At 46.4% G+C, this 17168-nt stretch overlaps 1 protein-coding gene across 2 annotated transcripts in view; it reads right to left on the minus strand.

Annotated features, from left to right (window-relative positions):
• KDM1A (lysine demethylase 1A) overlaps window positions 1–15019 on the minus strand; it is a 65239-nt gene extending 50220 nt beyond the window's left edge. The window contains exons 1-2 of one of the 2 annotated variants that reach the window (XM_051857966.2): window positions 14532–15019; window positions 8804–8969 (exon numbers count right to left, since the gene is read on the minus strand). In XM_051857966.2, coding sequence (XP_051713926.2) covers window positions 8804–8969; window positions 14532–14888 — 523 coding nt within the window. In that variant the 5' untranslated portion in view covers window positions 14889–15019. The remainder of the gene's footprint in view (window positions 1–8803; window positions 8970–14531) is intronic. The other variant, XM_051857965.2, reaches the window with a different exon arrangement.
• Between the last annotated feature and the right edge of the window lie 2149 nt (window positions 15020–17168).

Below are 17168 nucleotides of genomic sequence, written 5' to 3' on the forward strand. Positions count from 1 at the left end.
TCTTTGAACACATAAATCTCCACTGTATTAACATATCAGTTGAGTTTCTTATTTAATAATATCACTAAATTAGATGTTTACTGAATGTCCAACCAAAAACAGCCAAGTATAAACAAAAATGCAGATGAGGTACAGACCCTGTTTTAAAAGAGCTGATAATCCAATTGGGGAAAGATAAAAAATATTCACAAAGAAAGTAACAAAGACTTTGAGATTTTCTGAATAAATCCAAAGAGACCTGGAGGCAGTAAGACCACCACTATGGTCCAGAACACTTAAGCACCCACTCAATAAAGAAGACGGTCTGAAAGAGAAGTGAGAGGGCAAGCAACAGGGAAAAAGGGGCCAACCTAAGTTATTTTTCACATTTTGTATTTATTCTTCACTTTATTTGAAAGGCAGAGAGACAGAGAAAGATCTTTCATCCACTGATTCATACCCCAAATGCCTGCAACAGCTAGGGCAGGGCCATGCTGAAAGTCATATACATGGCAGGAACTCAAATACTTGAACCACTATCTCCTGCCTCCCCCCTGGGAGGAAGGAAAATGGATTGGAAGCAGACGAGCCAGGACTGCAAGCACTCAGGACATGGGCATTCCAAGTGGTGTCATACTGTGCCAAACACCTGCCCTGGCCATCCTGAATTTGATCTTAGTAGTTATGGAAGTTGGGGGAGTTGGGGGAGACACTGTGTGTTCTTTAGCAAAGAAGCAGGAAAACAAGTGATATTTTAGTTCAACTTATCTGGACACTCTATACCAAACAAATCAGAGGAAAAGACAACATAAAGGAGATCCAATTGAAAAGCTACTAAAATACTAGAAGTGGGCCAGCGCCGTGGCTCACTAGGCTAATCCTCCACCTTGCGGCGCTGGCACACCAAGTTCTAGTCCTGGTCGGGGCACCGGATTCTGTCCTGGTTGCCCCTCTTCCAGGCCAGCTCTCTGCTGTGGCCAGGGAGTGCAATGGAGGATGGCCCAAGTGCTTGGGCCCTGCACCCCATGGGAGACCAGGAGAAGCACCTGGCTCCTGCCATCGGATCAGCGCGGTGCGGCGGCCATTGGAGGGTGAACCAACGGCGAAGGAAGACCTTTCTCTCTGTCTCTCTCTCTCTCACTGTCCACTCTGCCTGTCAAAAAAAAAAAAAAAAAAAAAAAAAAAAAAAAAAATACTGGAAGTGAAATCCAATAGGAAAAAAGAGCAGTGATAGTGAACATGGGAAAAGTGCAGCATATCAAAACGCTGTGCAAAGAAAGACGTATGGCTTTATATCAGACTTGATGAAAGGGCTTTCAGAATGACTGTAAGAGTGGTAACACAAACACAAAATGGGAAATCTGGGAGTACAGGCCAGTAAAACTAAATGGAAATGTTCGAAAGATAGTTGAGAAGTAAAGAATAGAACTCAGAAATAAGACTGAGGCGGAAAGACTTTAGACTGGTCTGGTGGTAGTAAGAGGTTTAAAGCAGTGGTAAACATCTGATTAGTCTCACAGGCAAAAGGTAAGTCAGAATCTCAAAAAGAAGTGGTCAACAGGACAAAAGACCAAAAAAAGTTTTAAGGGGCTAGCACTGTGGTGCAGCAGGTAAAACTGCCACCTGGACACCAGCATCCCATATGGGTTGCAGCTTATCCCAGCAGCTCTACTACCGAGCCAGCTCCTTGCTAAAGGCCTGGGAAAAGAGGCAAAGATGGCCCAAGGATTTGAACACCTCTGCCAACCAGATGGGTGTACCCAGATGAAGCTCCTGGCTCCTGGCTTCAGCCTGGCCCAGCACTGGTCACTGCAGCCATCTGGGGAATGAACCAGCAGATGGAAGCTCTTACTCCCTCTGACTTTCAAAATAAATCAATCTTTTAAAAAAGTCTCAGAAAGGCAGTGAGTTACTAGTGACCATCACCACTTCATGATAACTGTTATTTCTGTAGTGAGACGGTTTTTAAAACACCATTCAAGGGGCCGGTGCTGTGGCACAGCAGGTTAAAGCCTGGCCTGAAGCGCTAGCAACCCATATGGGCGCCGGTTCGAGTCCCGGCTGCTCCTCTTCCGATCCAGCTCTCTGCTGTGGCCGGGGATAGCAGAAGATGGCCCAAGTCCTCGGGCCCCTGAACCCACGTGGGAGACCCAGAACAAGCTCCTAGCTCCTGGCTCCTGGCTTTGGATCGGCACAGCTCCGGCTGTTGCAGCTATCTGGGGAGTGAAGCAGCGGATGAAGACCTCTCTCTGTCTCTACCTCTCTGTAACTCTGTCTTTCAAATAAATAAAATAAATCTTAAAAAAAAGAAAAAAAAACACCATTCAAATATGCCACTCTTGATGCCTCTCTTGCCTGCTGACTTTTTGATTATAATTCTGGCAAAAAATAATCTATAGCAGTTAGAAGAAATTCAAAGTAAAATAAATTGGGCACAGGCGTATGCCAGACTAGCCCGAGGAAAAACATTAGGGTGTCCTTTGACACAGAGTAGGGAAAATGCAACACTGCCAAAAACATTCAGTACATACCATGAAATTATCCAGAATAAAATTTATGGATCCAATTGGAACAGCAATCCTAGGGTTACACTGTCAATTAAAATATAAAATTAGGCTGGCATGGTGGCACAGTGGGTTAAGCCACAGTCATCTCATGTTGGAGCACCATGTTCCAGCCCTAGCTGCTCTGATCGAGCTCCCTGCCAATGTGCCTGGGAAAATGTCCAAAGATGGCCCGAGTACTTGGCCCCTGTCACCCACACGGAGTTCCAGGCTCCCAGCTTCCACCTGGACCAGCCCTGGCCACTGTGGCCATTGCGGGAGTGACCCAGCAGATGAAGATCTTTGTATCTCCGCCACTCTGCCTTTCAAATAAATAAATCTAAAAACACAAACAAACAAAAAACCACTAAGCTAAAAGGAGAAAAATTGATTGTTATGCTTGAAGTAAGTGCCTATCTGAAATTTCTATAGTATCACCAAGAAGTGAGAAGCTTAGTGTAAGGATTCATATAAAGAGAATAAAAACCCGTATAAGCTAGGCAGGAAAGCAAAGCCTTCAGAAGCCAATGGAAAGAATGGAAAGAATGGACTTTTTCACATGCCGTCTCCTCCCACCTTCCATAGTCAGGATTTTCCTGATCCTCACGTATTTTGCTGCTAAGTCTTGGAATGGAGTTCATTTTTTAAGATGTCCCAAAGAAAGCTTACATGCCATATACTATGTTTTGTTGCCCAACTACCAAGACAAAGGAGTGCATGAAGGTAATGAGAAAAACGTTTCTAGTTATACAGCTTTATTTTTTTAAAAGTGCATTAAACTTTATTCTGGTTCTCCTATATTAAGAAAACCATTACAATATTTCAGAACTGACAACAATGAGATTAATCTGTTTCCTAACAAGAGAATCCCATTTTTTCTGATAACAGTTTATCAAAACTCTCGCTATCTCCACCTTCCTAGATAAGATGCATTGGGCCTATACTTCTATGAGGAAAATACAACTTCTTAGGCGTTAATCAGCCACAGTTGTTCTAAGCAAAAGAAAAAAAAAGGCAAAAAGACAACCCTATCTTCAAATGTTTTAAACCCTGTGATCAGCCAATATGGCATAAACGTTCATATTGGTTATATCTCAATAGATAACGCATGGCTTTTAATGACATTTTTCTCTAGAGGAAAAGAAATGCATAAGTACCAAAGTTTATCATTTTTCTCATGATTTAGCACAAAAGATTAAATACCAAGATTGAGTCTAAAAGTTTTACAAACACATGCCCCTCCAACAGTTCCAGATACTTAAAGATTGATCTAGTTCATACATGATACATTATTATAAATGAGCTATTATACTTTCTAAAAGTTTCCAAAAGCAATAGAGCTTGTCTATCTATATAACCCATAAACTGAATTTGTTTCTGCATTAAAACATCAATCTACCCAATTCCTGGTTCAACTGTGTTTAAAAAATACAAGATTTTTATATATAAAGATGGACTTCCCATTCTCTCATTTGATTCTCATATCCAAAGTGCTACTCTGCAGATGACAAAATCCTCACAGTGTCCTGCTTATGTATTACAGCATGATCATACCAAATGACAGCAGTAGAAAGAATTCAAAAAACTTATTTTAAAAAAAGTTGCTTGGCTAAACAAATTACTATTCTGCCTTAATAAAAAGCAAAACAAAATAATCAATGAACTGAAATCTTCCATTAAGCAGCTCAACCTCTCAAAAGACCAAATATCTGACTGCATGGTTTTTATCAGTCAAAAGCTCTCAACAGTTAAGAATCTAAATCCACTTGAGAAAAACACAAATCATTCCCTTATTGGTAATGCAAAACTTCCAAAACCCAAAACTGGGGAGAAACTTCTGGGACAGGTGTCTGGACTAGCAGTTAAGACTTCATTGCAATGCCTGCATCCCATGTTGAGTTCCAGGGACCGATAACCAGAACCAGCTTGATTCCAACTTCCTGCTAAGCAAGTCTCTGGAAGGCAGCAGCCACGGCTCAAGTAGCTGGATTTCTGCCACCCACAAGGGAGACTGAATTCCCAGTCTGGATTTGGTCTGGCCGAAGCTTGGCTGTTGTGGCATTTTGGAAACAATCGGGGGGTGGTGGGGTGGGGCGGTGGGGGGGTGGGCAGGACTTTTTTTTTTTTTTTTACATTTATTTATTTAAAAGTCAGAGTTACTGAGAGAGAGGCAGACAGACAGACAGACAGAGAGGTCTTCCATTCACTGGTTCACTCCAGCCAACGCTGTGCCTATCTGAAGCCAGGAGCCAGGAACTTCTTCCGGGTCTCCCACACCAGTGCATCAGCCCAAGGAGTTGGGCCATCTTCCATGCCTTCCCAGGCCACAGCAGAGAGCTGGATCGGAAATGGAGCAGCCAGGTCTCAAACTGGTGCCCATGTGGGATGCCAGCACTGCAAGGGGCAGTTTTACTCACTGTACCACAGCACCAACCCCGGGAACTCTCTTTTTCTCTGTGTGTCTCTTAAATAAGTAAACAAATAATTTTTAAAAAGATTTTGTTTATTTATTTGAGAAGCAGAGTTACAGACAGTGAGAGGGAGAGACAGAAAGGTCTTCCTTCCACTGGTTCACTCTCCAGATGACTTCAACAGCCGGAGCTGCACCGATCCAAAGCCAGGAGCCAGGAGCTTCTTCCTGGTCTCTCATACGGATGCAGGGGTCCAAACACTTGGGCCATCTTCTACTGCTTTCCCAGGCCATAGTAGAGAGCTGGATTGGAAGAGGGGCAGCTGGGACTAGAACTGGCACCCATATGGGATGCCAGCACCACAGGTGGAGGACTAACCTACTGTGCCACAGTGCCAGCCCCGTACATAAAGAATGTTTTTAAAAATGCTTTATATGGGATGGCGCCACAGCTCAATAGGCTAATCCTCCACCTGCGGTACTGGCACACCGGGTTCTAGCCCCGGTCGGGGCGCTGGATTCTGTCCCGGTTGCTCCTCTTCCAGTCCAGCTCTCTGCTGTGGCCTGGGAGGGCAGTAGAGGATGGCCCAACTCCTTGGGCCCTGCACCCACATGGGAGACCAGGAGAAGCACCTGGCTCCTGGCTTCGGATCAGCGCGGTGCGCTGGCCACAGCAGCCATGTGGGGGGGGGGGGTGAACCAATGGAAAAAGGAAGACCTTTCTCTCTCTGTCTCTCTCTCACTGTCCACTCTGCCTATCAAGAAAAAAAAATGCTTTATATGAAAAATAAGACTCCTGAAAGATGTCGTGTACAACATGATGACTCTAGTTAATATACTGTATTCTTGAAAAATGTTCCAAGTAGATGTTACATGTTCTCACCAAAAATAACTGAGGTAATGTACATGTTAACTAGCTAGACGCAGTCATTTCACAATGAATGTAAGTATACTTCAAAACATCCTGTTACACACAACATACAATTTTATCAATTACCTTAAAAAATAAGAATAGAAGCTGTCATTGTAGTGCACTGGGTAAAGCTGTCACCTGTGGCACCTACAGCCCATACTGGAGTGCTGGTAGAGACAAAAGCTACTCCACTTCTCATCCAGCTTCATGCTTACTTGCTTGGGAAGCAGCAGATGATGGCTCAAGTACTTGAGGTCCCTGCCACCCACATGGAAGACCCACATGGAGTTCCTGGTTTCTGCCTGGGGTAGGCTGTTGCGGCCATTTGGGGAGTGAACCAGCAGGTGCAAGATTTCTCTCTCCCTCTCTCTGCCTTTCAAATAAAAAAAACCAATCTGTTTAAAAAGTAAACAAAATAAAAACAACTTCAAGCCCTCTCCAGTCTTTGTATGTACTTGTACTGCACTGTTTGCTTGTTGTAGCCAATTATTAATAATACTTATACCCCTCTGGGTCCTGCGTTACGACACAGCATCCCATATCTGAGTGCCCATTTGAGTCCTGGCTGCTCCACTTCTGATCCAGCCTCCCGCTAACGCCCCCTGGGAAGGCAGTGAGGGATGGCTCAAGTACTTGGGAGTCCCTACTCCACACAGAAGACTTGGGTGGAGTTCTGTGCTTCTGGCCTTACTCATCCTGGCCCAGGCATGGCTCTTGCAGCCATTTAGGGAGTGAACCAGCAGATGAAGATTTCTTGGTCCTTCCCTCACTCTGTTGCTCTGCATTTCAAATGAACAAAGAAAGAAAGAACACATGTACCCCTAGACTGGGCTGTGAATTCTTTGCAGAAGGATCTGGTCTTTGAATTCTTATAATAATAAGAGTGTTTTGCTTTCTACTACCTATTGATGTAGACATTTGTGTCTCATGCTAGTCTATAAATTATCTGAGACTGGGGACCATGGGTTGTGTAGTTTATATATTTCGGTTCATTTACAGTATCTCCCAAAATATAATATACGAATTTCACTAAACTGATCTAGATTGCCTTTTTCAGCCAATCACATTTTTTCTCAGTCCTCCCTTGAGCTGTTTTGGAACACAGTTCCAAATCAACACTGAAATGATGCTATTCCAAAAAAAAAAAAAAAAAAAAGGCAAGAAACTTAGCCCTAGGCCTATTTTCTGAACGTATGTATCATACTTCATATAAGGAGAACTCAAATGATTTCAGGTATTTTTCAGGCATTTACACTAGTACTTCAAAATGGCAACACAGACAACTCCATCAGGAATGAATTCTCCAGCCACTTCTGGCCAATCTACAAAAGGCCTCCTGTAGGCCATGAAGACCAAACGGAATACTATAATCATCTTCCCTCTGGAGGTGACATCTGAGTTAACTCACCAAAACAGAAAGCTACTCTCGCTGACTCCACTCATAGGCATGGAGAGAGAAATCAGAAAGAAAAGCTTGGGATGAGCCACTGAGAACAGTTATAGCATAATGAAAAACAAAATCCTTCACCTGAACCCTAACCATAATTATCCATGCTGCCAAAACCAGTACTTGGCAATCATCACCCATACTTGTCACTGACTGCAATCATATGGCCCCCTTGCCCGGACAAACCAGAGTACCTTACGAGCAAAGAACTATATAAATATAAGGTTCCAATATTAGGATCTTTAATTTTTTTTCTTTTAAAATAAGGAAATCAATCTTCAACTCTTCTAAAGGATAGTCCACAAGAGTTTACCTTTCAGATTTTTGCTATACTGAGTCACTGACTGATCAGCTCATCAATCTTCTTTATATGGATATTTGTCTTCATTGTAACAACATCTGTGATTTGTCACTGAGTCTTCAGCTAAATCCTACATACACATTTTGTTTATTTCCATAATTAAGCATTTTTTAATTGAGGTTGCATCTCCTTTTATGTGCAATTTTTAAAAATACTTTCAAACCACAGCATGACTATTACATGTACTGAGCCCCAAATTTATTAAAACCACACAATGTTCTGTCATACCAATCTCTCATATCAATGACTGCTGTATGTCTCTTTCAAACACGCACTCCCAAAATCACCACATAAAACAAAAGAGAAATTCCTTAGTACAAATAAGAAAATAAGGTGATCTTTCCCATCATCATTCAATTCAATAGATTCATCTAACCCAATCTAATAAAATAAATTTGAAGTTAATCAATGGTTTAATAGACGCCTCTGAACTTCATTAGAAAATATCAGCACACCACTGATCCTAGAAAAATAGTATGTACACACACACACTCTCTCTTCTGAAATCTCTATTGAGAAATCCATGTGAAGTCTAATGAAGGGCATCTTAATGGCCCATTTCAAATTTGCTTTTACTTATTTTAAAATAAGTTCCCTTAAAAGCCTCAGGCTATGCACAACAAAGCTACTTCTAATTCAAACTAGAATCTATCTTCCTATATCAGAGTTTCCTAGTAAAAAACAATTACCAAATACAAAGCTTAAATCCAGCAACTGCTTGTAATATTGTTCTGGTAAACTTCAACTGCTGGAAAGCAATGGAGGAAAAATAATCCAGTAAATTATGTTTTTATACGGAAATAAAAAAGCTGACTGCTAGCAATCAGTTAATATGGAAAAGCATCATTAATGTGAAACTCATTTAGGGATACTCTAAGGCACATAGGATAACCAACTGAGCCACGAAAGGAAACAATCATTTCTCTAATAGAAGATGACTTTCCTCCTATTTATGCACATACATCCCAAAGGAATATCAGTGTCTCTACATATGTATATATACAAACATATATGTACACACAAAGTCCCAGTATCAGAATATAAACCAACAATGAAGACAGCAACACTGCAGAAGAGCAATAATCCACTTTATTCCTGAGATGAAAAAAACAAAAAGACAAAAAACCTGTGGTTGTTTACTACAACTCACCAGACGGCTCTTCAGGCTCACTCTCATTTTCCTCCTCTGGCGGGGCTTGAGGGGGCGGCGGGGGGAGCTTCTTCTCCTTCTCTGCTTTAGCATTCCGCTCTTCTTCTGAGTAATACTCGTCTTCCGAGAGGTTGGCCAGGCTCTCGTCCATCTCTCTGTACTCTACCTGTGTGGAGATGACACCAGGGAAAGGGAAATACAGTGAGCGTCTGCCAGCAGGAACTCTATCAGGAACCATCAGTGAATGTGAATTGCGTTCTAACTTCCAATTTTAAGGGAAAAAAGCATATAACAAAGAACAGGTAGATATTAAAAACAAAAACCCTCATAAAACAGTCTGTTCTGGTTGCCCAATCTACAACTGTTACAACATAGCACTGACATTCATTGACTACAATGCTCTGTACAACTCCTTCAAAATATTTTGAAGTAGGTATGTATTATGCTCACATACTGGCTGTCTCAACAAAAGACTAAAATAACCCTCAGACAAAAATATAGTTCATTAGAATGCCAAGTCTGTGTTTCTAACTATTCCATGAGGAAACAGCAAAAGAATTCCAGGGACCAAACTGAGGTAGGAGAACAAAAGAAGCAAGTAACAAACTGAAAATACTGCCAGGATGCATTTGTTTAAAAAAAAAAAAATGCATCTAAGAGGGGCTCGCGCTGTGGCTTAGCGAGTAAAGCTGCCGCCTGCAGTGCCGGCATCCCATATGGGCACTGGTTCAAGTCCCAGCTGCTCCACTTCCTATCCAGTTCTCTGCTGTGGCCTGGGAAAGCAGTAGAAGACAGCCAACCCCCTGGGCTCTTACACCCGCATGGGAGACCCATATTATTTATGTATTATCTCACTTAGACTAGTGAAATGAAAATTTTGAAGTGCTGAGTGTAACATGTAGTTCATACAACGAAAGAATATTTGTGATCCTTCATTGATTATGCTGTGGCTCAAATGCATTGTGAAGAGTAGAAAATGCCAAATATATTTCGGAATTTCTTTAAAAAAAAAAATCAGATGGCTCACTTGAACTTCTAGAATCCAGACAGAGACCATCTTCCTTCTAAGCACTCCTGTTCTTTCCCAGAGGACATCATGTATACACACAAAACATCAAAAATATATCCAACAGAATGTGTGTTTTTTTTTTTACAAAGTAGTTTCCTACAAAAATCTTCATTTTCCACATTTCTATGAGTCAGAGAATTTAGTACAGGCTGAATTGCAATTATTAAAAGAGTAACCGGGCCAGCTCTGTGGCATAGCAGGTAAAGCCACCTCGGACTGGCACAGCTCCAGCTGTTGCGGCCAGTTGGGGAGTGAACCATCGGATGGAAGACTTCTCTCTCTTTCCTTTTCTCTCTCTCTCTCTCTCTGCCTCTCTCTCTCTCTGCCTCTCTCTCTCTCTCTGTGAAACTCTGACTTTCAAGTAAAGTAAATAAATCTTTTTAAAAAAATAGTAACAAGAGAAGAAGAAAATAAAGAGGATGGGCAGGGGTCGATCTCCAGACCCCCTCTCGGCCCCTCGTGCTCCCAGGAGCAGAGTTTTCACCTTTCTTCTGCGCTCTCTCAGTCGTAGGGGCTATGGTGAGGCCACGAGAGACAGCCTGGGAGGGACTCTTTCCCAGCCTTCTCACCCAAGGGGTCTGTGTTCCTTCCTTTGGGGGCGGATGGGGAGCGGCAAGCCCATCTCTCCCTCTGGGGAGCCACTGCCAGGCCCACTGCTGTGACTGTGAGGATGGAAAGCTCACGGGCCTGGAAGACTAGCTGCTGCGGCCAAGGAGGCTTCGGTTTCACGGCCAGGGGAGGAAGGCCTGGCACTGAAGGAGCATTCTCCCAGGAGGGGACACTCTGTGGACCAGAAACAGAGGGTGGGGGGGGCATGGCTCTGGGTGCTACTGAAGCCTTTCAGCTGAGAAGCCAGGGGGCAGCCCTTGCTTTAGGAAACCATCCCCAGCAGAGCCAGGACCCTCCTCAGTGAATGGCTTAGCAGGCTAATTTTTAAGTTGATAATTTTGTATGGCCCAAAATGATGTTATGAGTATCCAAAGGGCACTTTGCAGAAAAAACTTTCCCACCATGGAGTCTGTGTGCCTTAAATGCATACTATATCCTTTGACGTTGTTTCCCACAGCTCCTAAGACTGGCTATGAACAGGCAAATTTCTCCAGTTTCTTGTTTGCTTATTCCCTCCCAAATAAACACACACCCAATTTTTAAGAGCTAATTACAACAGGAAAACAAGACAAGAATCAAAATAAACACAGGCGAATTACAAGGACAGAAATACTAAGTATGCCCCCAAATTGATCTACAGATTGAATACAATTGAAAAACAAATCCCAGAATCTTTTTTTGCACAAATTCATATAAAAATGAAAAGAAGGCCGGCGCCACAGCTCACTAGGCTAATCCTCTGCCTGCGGCGCCAGCAACCCGGGTTCTAGTCCCGGTTGCTCCTCTTCCAGTCCAGCTCTCTGCTGTGGCCAGGGAGTGCAGTGGAGGATGGCCCAGGTGCTTGGGCCCTGCACCCGCATGGGAGACCAGGAGGAAGCACCTGGCTCATGGCTTCAGATCGGTGCAGTGCGCCAGCCGTAGCGGCCAATTTAGGGAGTGAACCAATGGAAGGAAGACCTTTCTCTCTGTCTCTCTGTCTATAACTCTACCTGTCAAATAAAAAACTGAGAGTCCAGAAATAAACAGTTCCATGGTCAACCAAGTGTGCTAATCATTCAATAGGAAAAGAACACTGAAAGAATTGTGCTAGGACAAATGGCCATCCACATGCAAAAGAATGAACGTGAACCTGTACCTCACACCCTACATAAAAATTACCTCCAAAAGGATCATAGAGCTAAATGCAAGAGCTAAAACAATAAAACTCCTAGAAAACACAGAGGCAAATTTTCCTGACATTGGACTCAATTCTTAGAAGCACCTTTCAGCAAGCAAAATGACAAAAGAAAAAATAAACTGTACTTCATCAAAATTAAAACCTTTTATAACTAAAATGAAAAAACTCCAACTTTTAAAAATGAGCTAAGGATGTGAATAGACATCTCACCAAAGAAAACATACAAATGGTCAATAAGCACATGAAAAGATGCTCAACACCATTAGGCACCCAATCAAATGTAGACTGGGATATGGAACTCATGTACTACTGGTGGTGTGACTGCTATGGAAAACGGGCAGTTACAGCAAATCACCATATGACCAGCAAGCTCACTCCCAGACATCTATAACCAGGAGAACTGAAAACACATGTAAACATAAAATGTGTACATGAACATTCATAGCAATAGTATGCATGATAGCCAAAAAGTGGAAACATCCCAAATGCCCATCAAACAATGAGTGGATAAACAAGAGTGCCTATCTACTAAATGGAATATTACTCAGTCACAAGTCATCAAGACTGAAGAGAAGTACTATAACATGAACTTTGAAAACATGCTAAAGCCAGGTACAAAAGGCCACACACTAGGACTCCATATAAAATGTCCAGGGCAGCCGGCGTTGTGGTGTAGTGTGTTAAGCCACTGCCTGTGATGTCGGCATCCCAAACGGGTGCTGGTTTGTGTCCCTGGTGCTCTACTTCCGATCCAGCTCCCTGGTAAAGCAGAAGACAGCCCAAGTCCTTGGGCCCCTGCACCCACCTGGGAGACCCGGATGAAGCTCCTAGCTTGAATCTAGCAAAACTCTGGCCATTGAGGCCACCTGGAGCATACACCAGAGGAAGATCTTTTTCTCTTTCATTCCTTTCTGGAACTCTACCTTTCAAATAAGTAAATAAATCTTAAAAACAAAAACTGTCCAGCACAGGTAAATCCACAAACACAGAAAGCAGATCAGCGGCTGCTGAGCACTGGGGGCAGAGGGAACGGGAGGTGAGTGCTGATGTTGCAGATGAATGCTGGTAGTGAAGGAAACTGACTGTGGTGCTGGCTGCACACTCTTATGATTATGCTGAAAAAACACTGAATTGTACACTTCAAATTGATCAATTTGGGGGCTGGCACTGTAGCGTAGCAGGTCAAGCCACGGCCTGTAACAGTGATATCCTGTATGGGTACCAGTTCGTGTCCCAGCTGCTCCACTTCTGATCCAGCTCCCTGCTAATGGACTGGAAAAAGCAGCGAAAAATGGCCCAAGAGTTTGGGCCCCTGCACCCATACGGGAGACCAGGACAAAGCTCCTGGCTTTGGCCTGGCCCACTGCTGGCCACTGTGGCCAAATGAGGAGTGAATCAGTGGATGGGAGATTACTGAGTCTCCCTCTCTCTCTTTCAAAATATAATCTTTTAAAAAAATCAATTTTAATGTATGTCAATAAACCAGTTTAAAGAAATCATAGAGGCTAGCACTTTGGCATAACAGGTTAAACTACTGCCTGCAATACCAGGATCCCGTATGAACGCTGGTTCAAATCCTGGCAGCTCCACTTCCAATCCACTCCCTGCTAATGGCGTGGGAAAGCAGCAGAGGATGACCCTAGTCCTTGGGCCCCTGCACCCACACGGGAGACCCAGAAGCAGCTCCCGGCTCCTGGGTCCTACCGACCCAGCCCCGGCTGTTGTGGCCATTTGGGGTAGATTACCTCTATTTCTTTAACTCTGCCTTTGAAATACATAAATAACTCTAAAACACACACAGGGATTCTGGCCACGTTTTGTATTGAAATAATACAATAAAATCCTTCTGAGGTTTGGGGTCAGCCAATTCTGCTTTTCTAACTCACATTTTGCTATAAGCCCCCAAAAGCCTGTCCTCCAAAACAGCCTTTGAACAGCACTGGGTGTGCCTCAGAGAGCTCTCTCCAGTGGGCGCTGGGCTCTGAGGGCTCCCAGTCGGCTGATCCTCATCTCAGAAGCTCCTCCCACAACCGACGGGGTATCCGCACTCACAAATTACACACGGGTCATTTCCATAAGCACAAACCAGCGCATTGCACCGCTGACCTATGTACGACACGCACAGGTATTCCCACTAAACCGTGCCATCTCCAGGGAAAAAACCCAAGGGTAGCCCCAGGACCCCGCACACCTAGCGTCCCGCGTGGTCCTTTGTTTCCGACGCTGATGCTACCTGGTCGCGACACCCCAGGGCCACCGTCTCGGTAGCTCTGGGGCTGCGGGCAGGTGGCTCAAATATATTTCTTTTTAATCTCACTGCGAAGGCGGGGCTCGCCAGACCTGCCCGAGGGTGCAGGGCCCCTCGCGGCACCTGGCACCCAGACCCGCGCGGCTGTTCCTGTCCGCAGCACCCTGGACCAACCGACATCAACTCCTTCCACAGGCTTCCTCCCATTTGCAAAAGGCTACCGAGCGGGCGGATACAAGACGAGACAAAAAGCTCCCGGCACAGGGCAGGGGCTCAGAAACAAACACCACACCACCACCCGGGTCCTTTCTTTCCGCTCCCGCCACGGCTGCGAACAAACACGCGAGGGCTCCGGCCACAACTCCACGGAGGGGAGCCATTTTTCTTTTCCAGACCCCCCAAAAAAATTTTTTTGCAAAGGTGTACAGGATACCACGAATAAAGTACTCGCCCCTCCGCAGGTGGACCGGGCCCCGGCACAAAGGCACCGGCAAACACCTTCCCTGGTCGTGCGGGGTGGGAGAGGGCGGTGGTCGCCGGGCTCCAGGCCCCACACGGGGATGCGAGCGGGCGGGAACCCTCGGGGCCCCCGGGGCTGTGGGCGGAGACGGGGTTAGGGTCTCACCTTTGCTCGCTTGCGCCGGCTGGTCCGTCGCCCCTCCGGAGTCTCCGCTATTCCCGTTTCCATGGGGGTCGCGGACCCGGGCACGACGGTAGGCCCGGCCTGAGGCCCCGCGGACCCCGGCGGCTCGGCCAGGCCCCCGGGGGGCGAAGCCCGCGGAGGCTCCTTCTTGCGGGGAGTGCGCTCCCCGGCCGCCCCCGGCCCGACCTCGGCGGGGCCCGACAGGCCCGCGGGCGGCGCGGCCACCTCAGAGCCGTTCTCGGCGCCGCCCGCAGCCCCGGGGCCAGCCTCCGTCCCGGCGGCCGCCGCCGCTGCCGCCGCCGCCGCCGCCGCCGCTGCAGCCTTCTTCCCCGACAGCATCTCGGGCCTCCTGGCCGCCGACGGCCGTAGGGGCCGCTCGACCAGTCGATCCGTGGGTCCGGAGCCGCCTAACCTCGCCTCGCCGTGCCTCCCCCAGGTCGCGCGACGCCAACCGCTGCCGCGCACGCACGCGCCCGAGCGCGCTCCCGCCGCGTCGGGACAAAAAAGCCCCGAGACGCCCACGGGCCCCGCCCCTCCCCGTTGCCATAGAGCAGCGTCCTCCGGGCTAGAGCGGCGCCGTGGCATCCTAGAGCGTCTCCTCAGCCTGGGGAAGCCGGCCGCGGCCCAGCCAGCGCTGTTAGGGATTCTGGGCCAGGCCGCACCTCCGAGGTATCCCAGTACCTCCAGGGACCTGCGTTGGTTTGATCGTTCAGCTGCTCCACCGGTGTTTGTTAATGCTCCCTACTTAGCAAGGGTTGAGTTGTGAAGCACTTGCTTTCAAAAAGCTTAGTCTGATGGCAGGGGGCCCAAACAGAGCTGGCGGATCATCTTATCTATGTCCATAATCGGTATGAGGGGAAAATCTTGCAAAGCACCTGGGGTTCGGTGGTGCCGGAAAGGTGGGGAGATCCACGTAAGAGTTGAACCCGAGTCGCTCCTGCCGCCAAGCCACTGTGCATCCTCATCCTCGCCCTTCGCAGCCCTTGTTCGCGGTGCCCCCAGCCCTCACGTCCCCAGTCCCTGCCCGCAAACAGCCGCCTCCTCCAGTTAATATATATTTTTAAGGTTTTATTTATTTGAGAGGTAGAGTTACAGACAGAGGGAGACACAGAGAGAGATCTTCCATCCGCTGGTTTGCTCCCCAAATGGCTGCAAGCCAGGAACCAGGAGCTTCTTCCGGGTCTCCCACAAGCAAGCAGAGGCCCAAGCACTTGGGCCGTCTTCTGCTGCTTTCCCTGGCCATCAGCAGGGAGCTGGGTCGGAAGAGGAGCAGCCGGGACTCGAACCGGTGCCCATAGGGGATGCCGAGGCTGTTGGCAGAAGCTTCGTTCTTCCCTATGCTGGCTATGGTGATGTATTCCTTCAGTTCCACCAGGATGCCTTCCACGACCCAAAGCTGGGACAGATCTTGTGTTTTTCCAGCTTATTTGCACTGAGGACATTGACCTATAATTGCCTTTTGTTTCTTCAAAGCATAGTTTTTAAGAAAATTGCACTGACATGGAGTGTAAGAACACACTAGTTCTTGGTGAGCACTGGCTTCTGGGCTGAGTGTAGGGAGAGCTTGCTGGGAGGGATGGAAATGGTTCACATCTTTATTGAGGTGATTAACAGGAATATATGATCAGCATAAGTCATTATAAAACCGATGTATTTTGTGTTCTGTGAACTATATTTTGATGAAGTTTTGGGGCAGGTGTTTAGCCTAGTGGTTAACATGAGGGCTGGAACTGAGTGTCTGGGTTCTATTTCTTGCTCTGCGCCCTATTCCAACTCCCTGCTAATGTGCACCCTGGGAGGCAGCAGCTGATGGCTCAAGGTCTTGGGTCCCTGCCACCGATGTGGGAGACCTGGATTGAGTTCTTGGCTCCTGGCTTTGATTCAGCCAATCCAGACCATTGGCAGCATTTGGGGAGTAAAATAGTGGATGGGAGATCTCTCCGTATCTTTCTCTCTCTGTGTCTCTTCAATAAAAATTAATAGTGATAATTTTAAACCTAAGGAAGCATGGGAAAGTGTGGCAATAAATTGGGAAAACTTTGCGAAAATGCTATGGGGCTTGTGATACGCATGGTGGCTTAAACCACTGCGTGCAACACCAGCATCCTGTATTGGAGCGCCAGTTCAAGTCCCAGCTCCTCTGCTTCCAGTCCAGCTCCCTGCTAGTGTGCCCTGAAGGCAGCAGAAGATGGCAAAGTACTTGGGTCCTGCCAGCAGTGTGGTTGGCCTGGATGGGGATCCAGACTCCTGGTTTGGCCTGGCCCAGCCCTGGTCTTCGAGGTCATTTGGGGGTGTGAACCAGCACATCGAAGATCTCTCTCTCTCTCTCTCCCCGCCCCGTTAGTTTGCCTTTAAATAAATAAGCTCAAAAACAAAACAAAACCAAACCTGAGTATAGGGACTGCCATTTGGTGCCGTTTATAACAGACGGACTGCTTGGGATGCTTGCATATCTGAGTGCCTGGGTTCTGGTCTCAGCTCCACTTCCAGTTCCAGCTTCCTGCTAATGTTCACCCTTGGAGACAAGAATGGTGGCTCAAGTACGTGGGTCCTTGCCACCCTGTGAGAGATCCAGACTGAGTTTCAGACTCCTGGCATCTACCTAGCAGTCATCTGGGG

The sequence above is a fragment of the Oryctolagus cuniculus genome, chromosome 7, assembly GCF_964237555.1.
Source record: "Oryctolagus cuniculus chromosome 7, mOryCun1.1, whole genome shotgun sequence".
Taxonomy (NCBI): Eukaryota; Metazoa; Chordata; class Mammalia; order Lagomorpha; family Leporidae; genus Oryctolagus; species Oryctolagus cuniculus.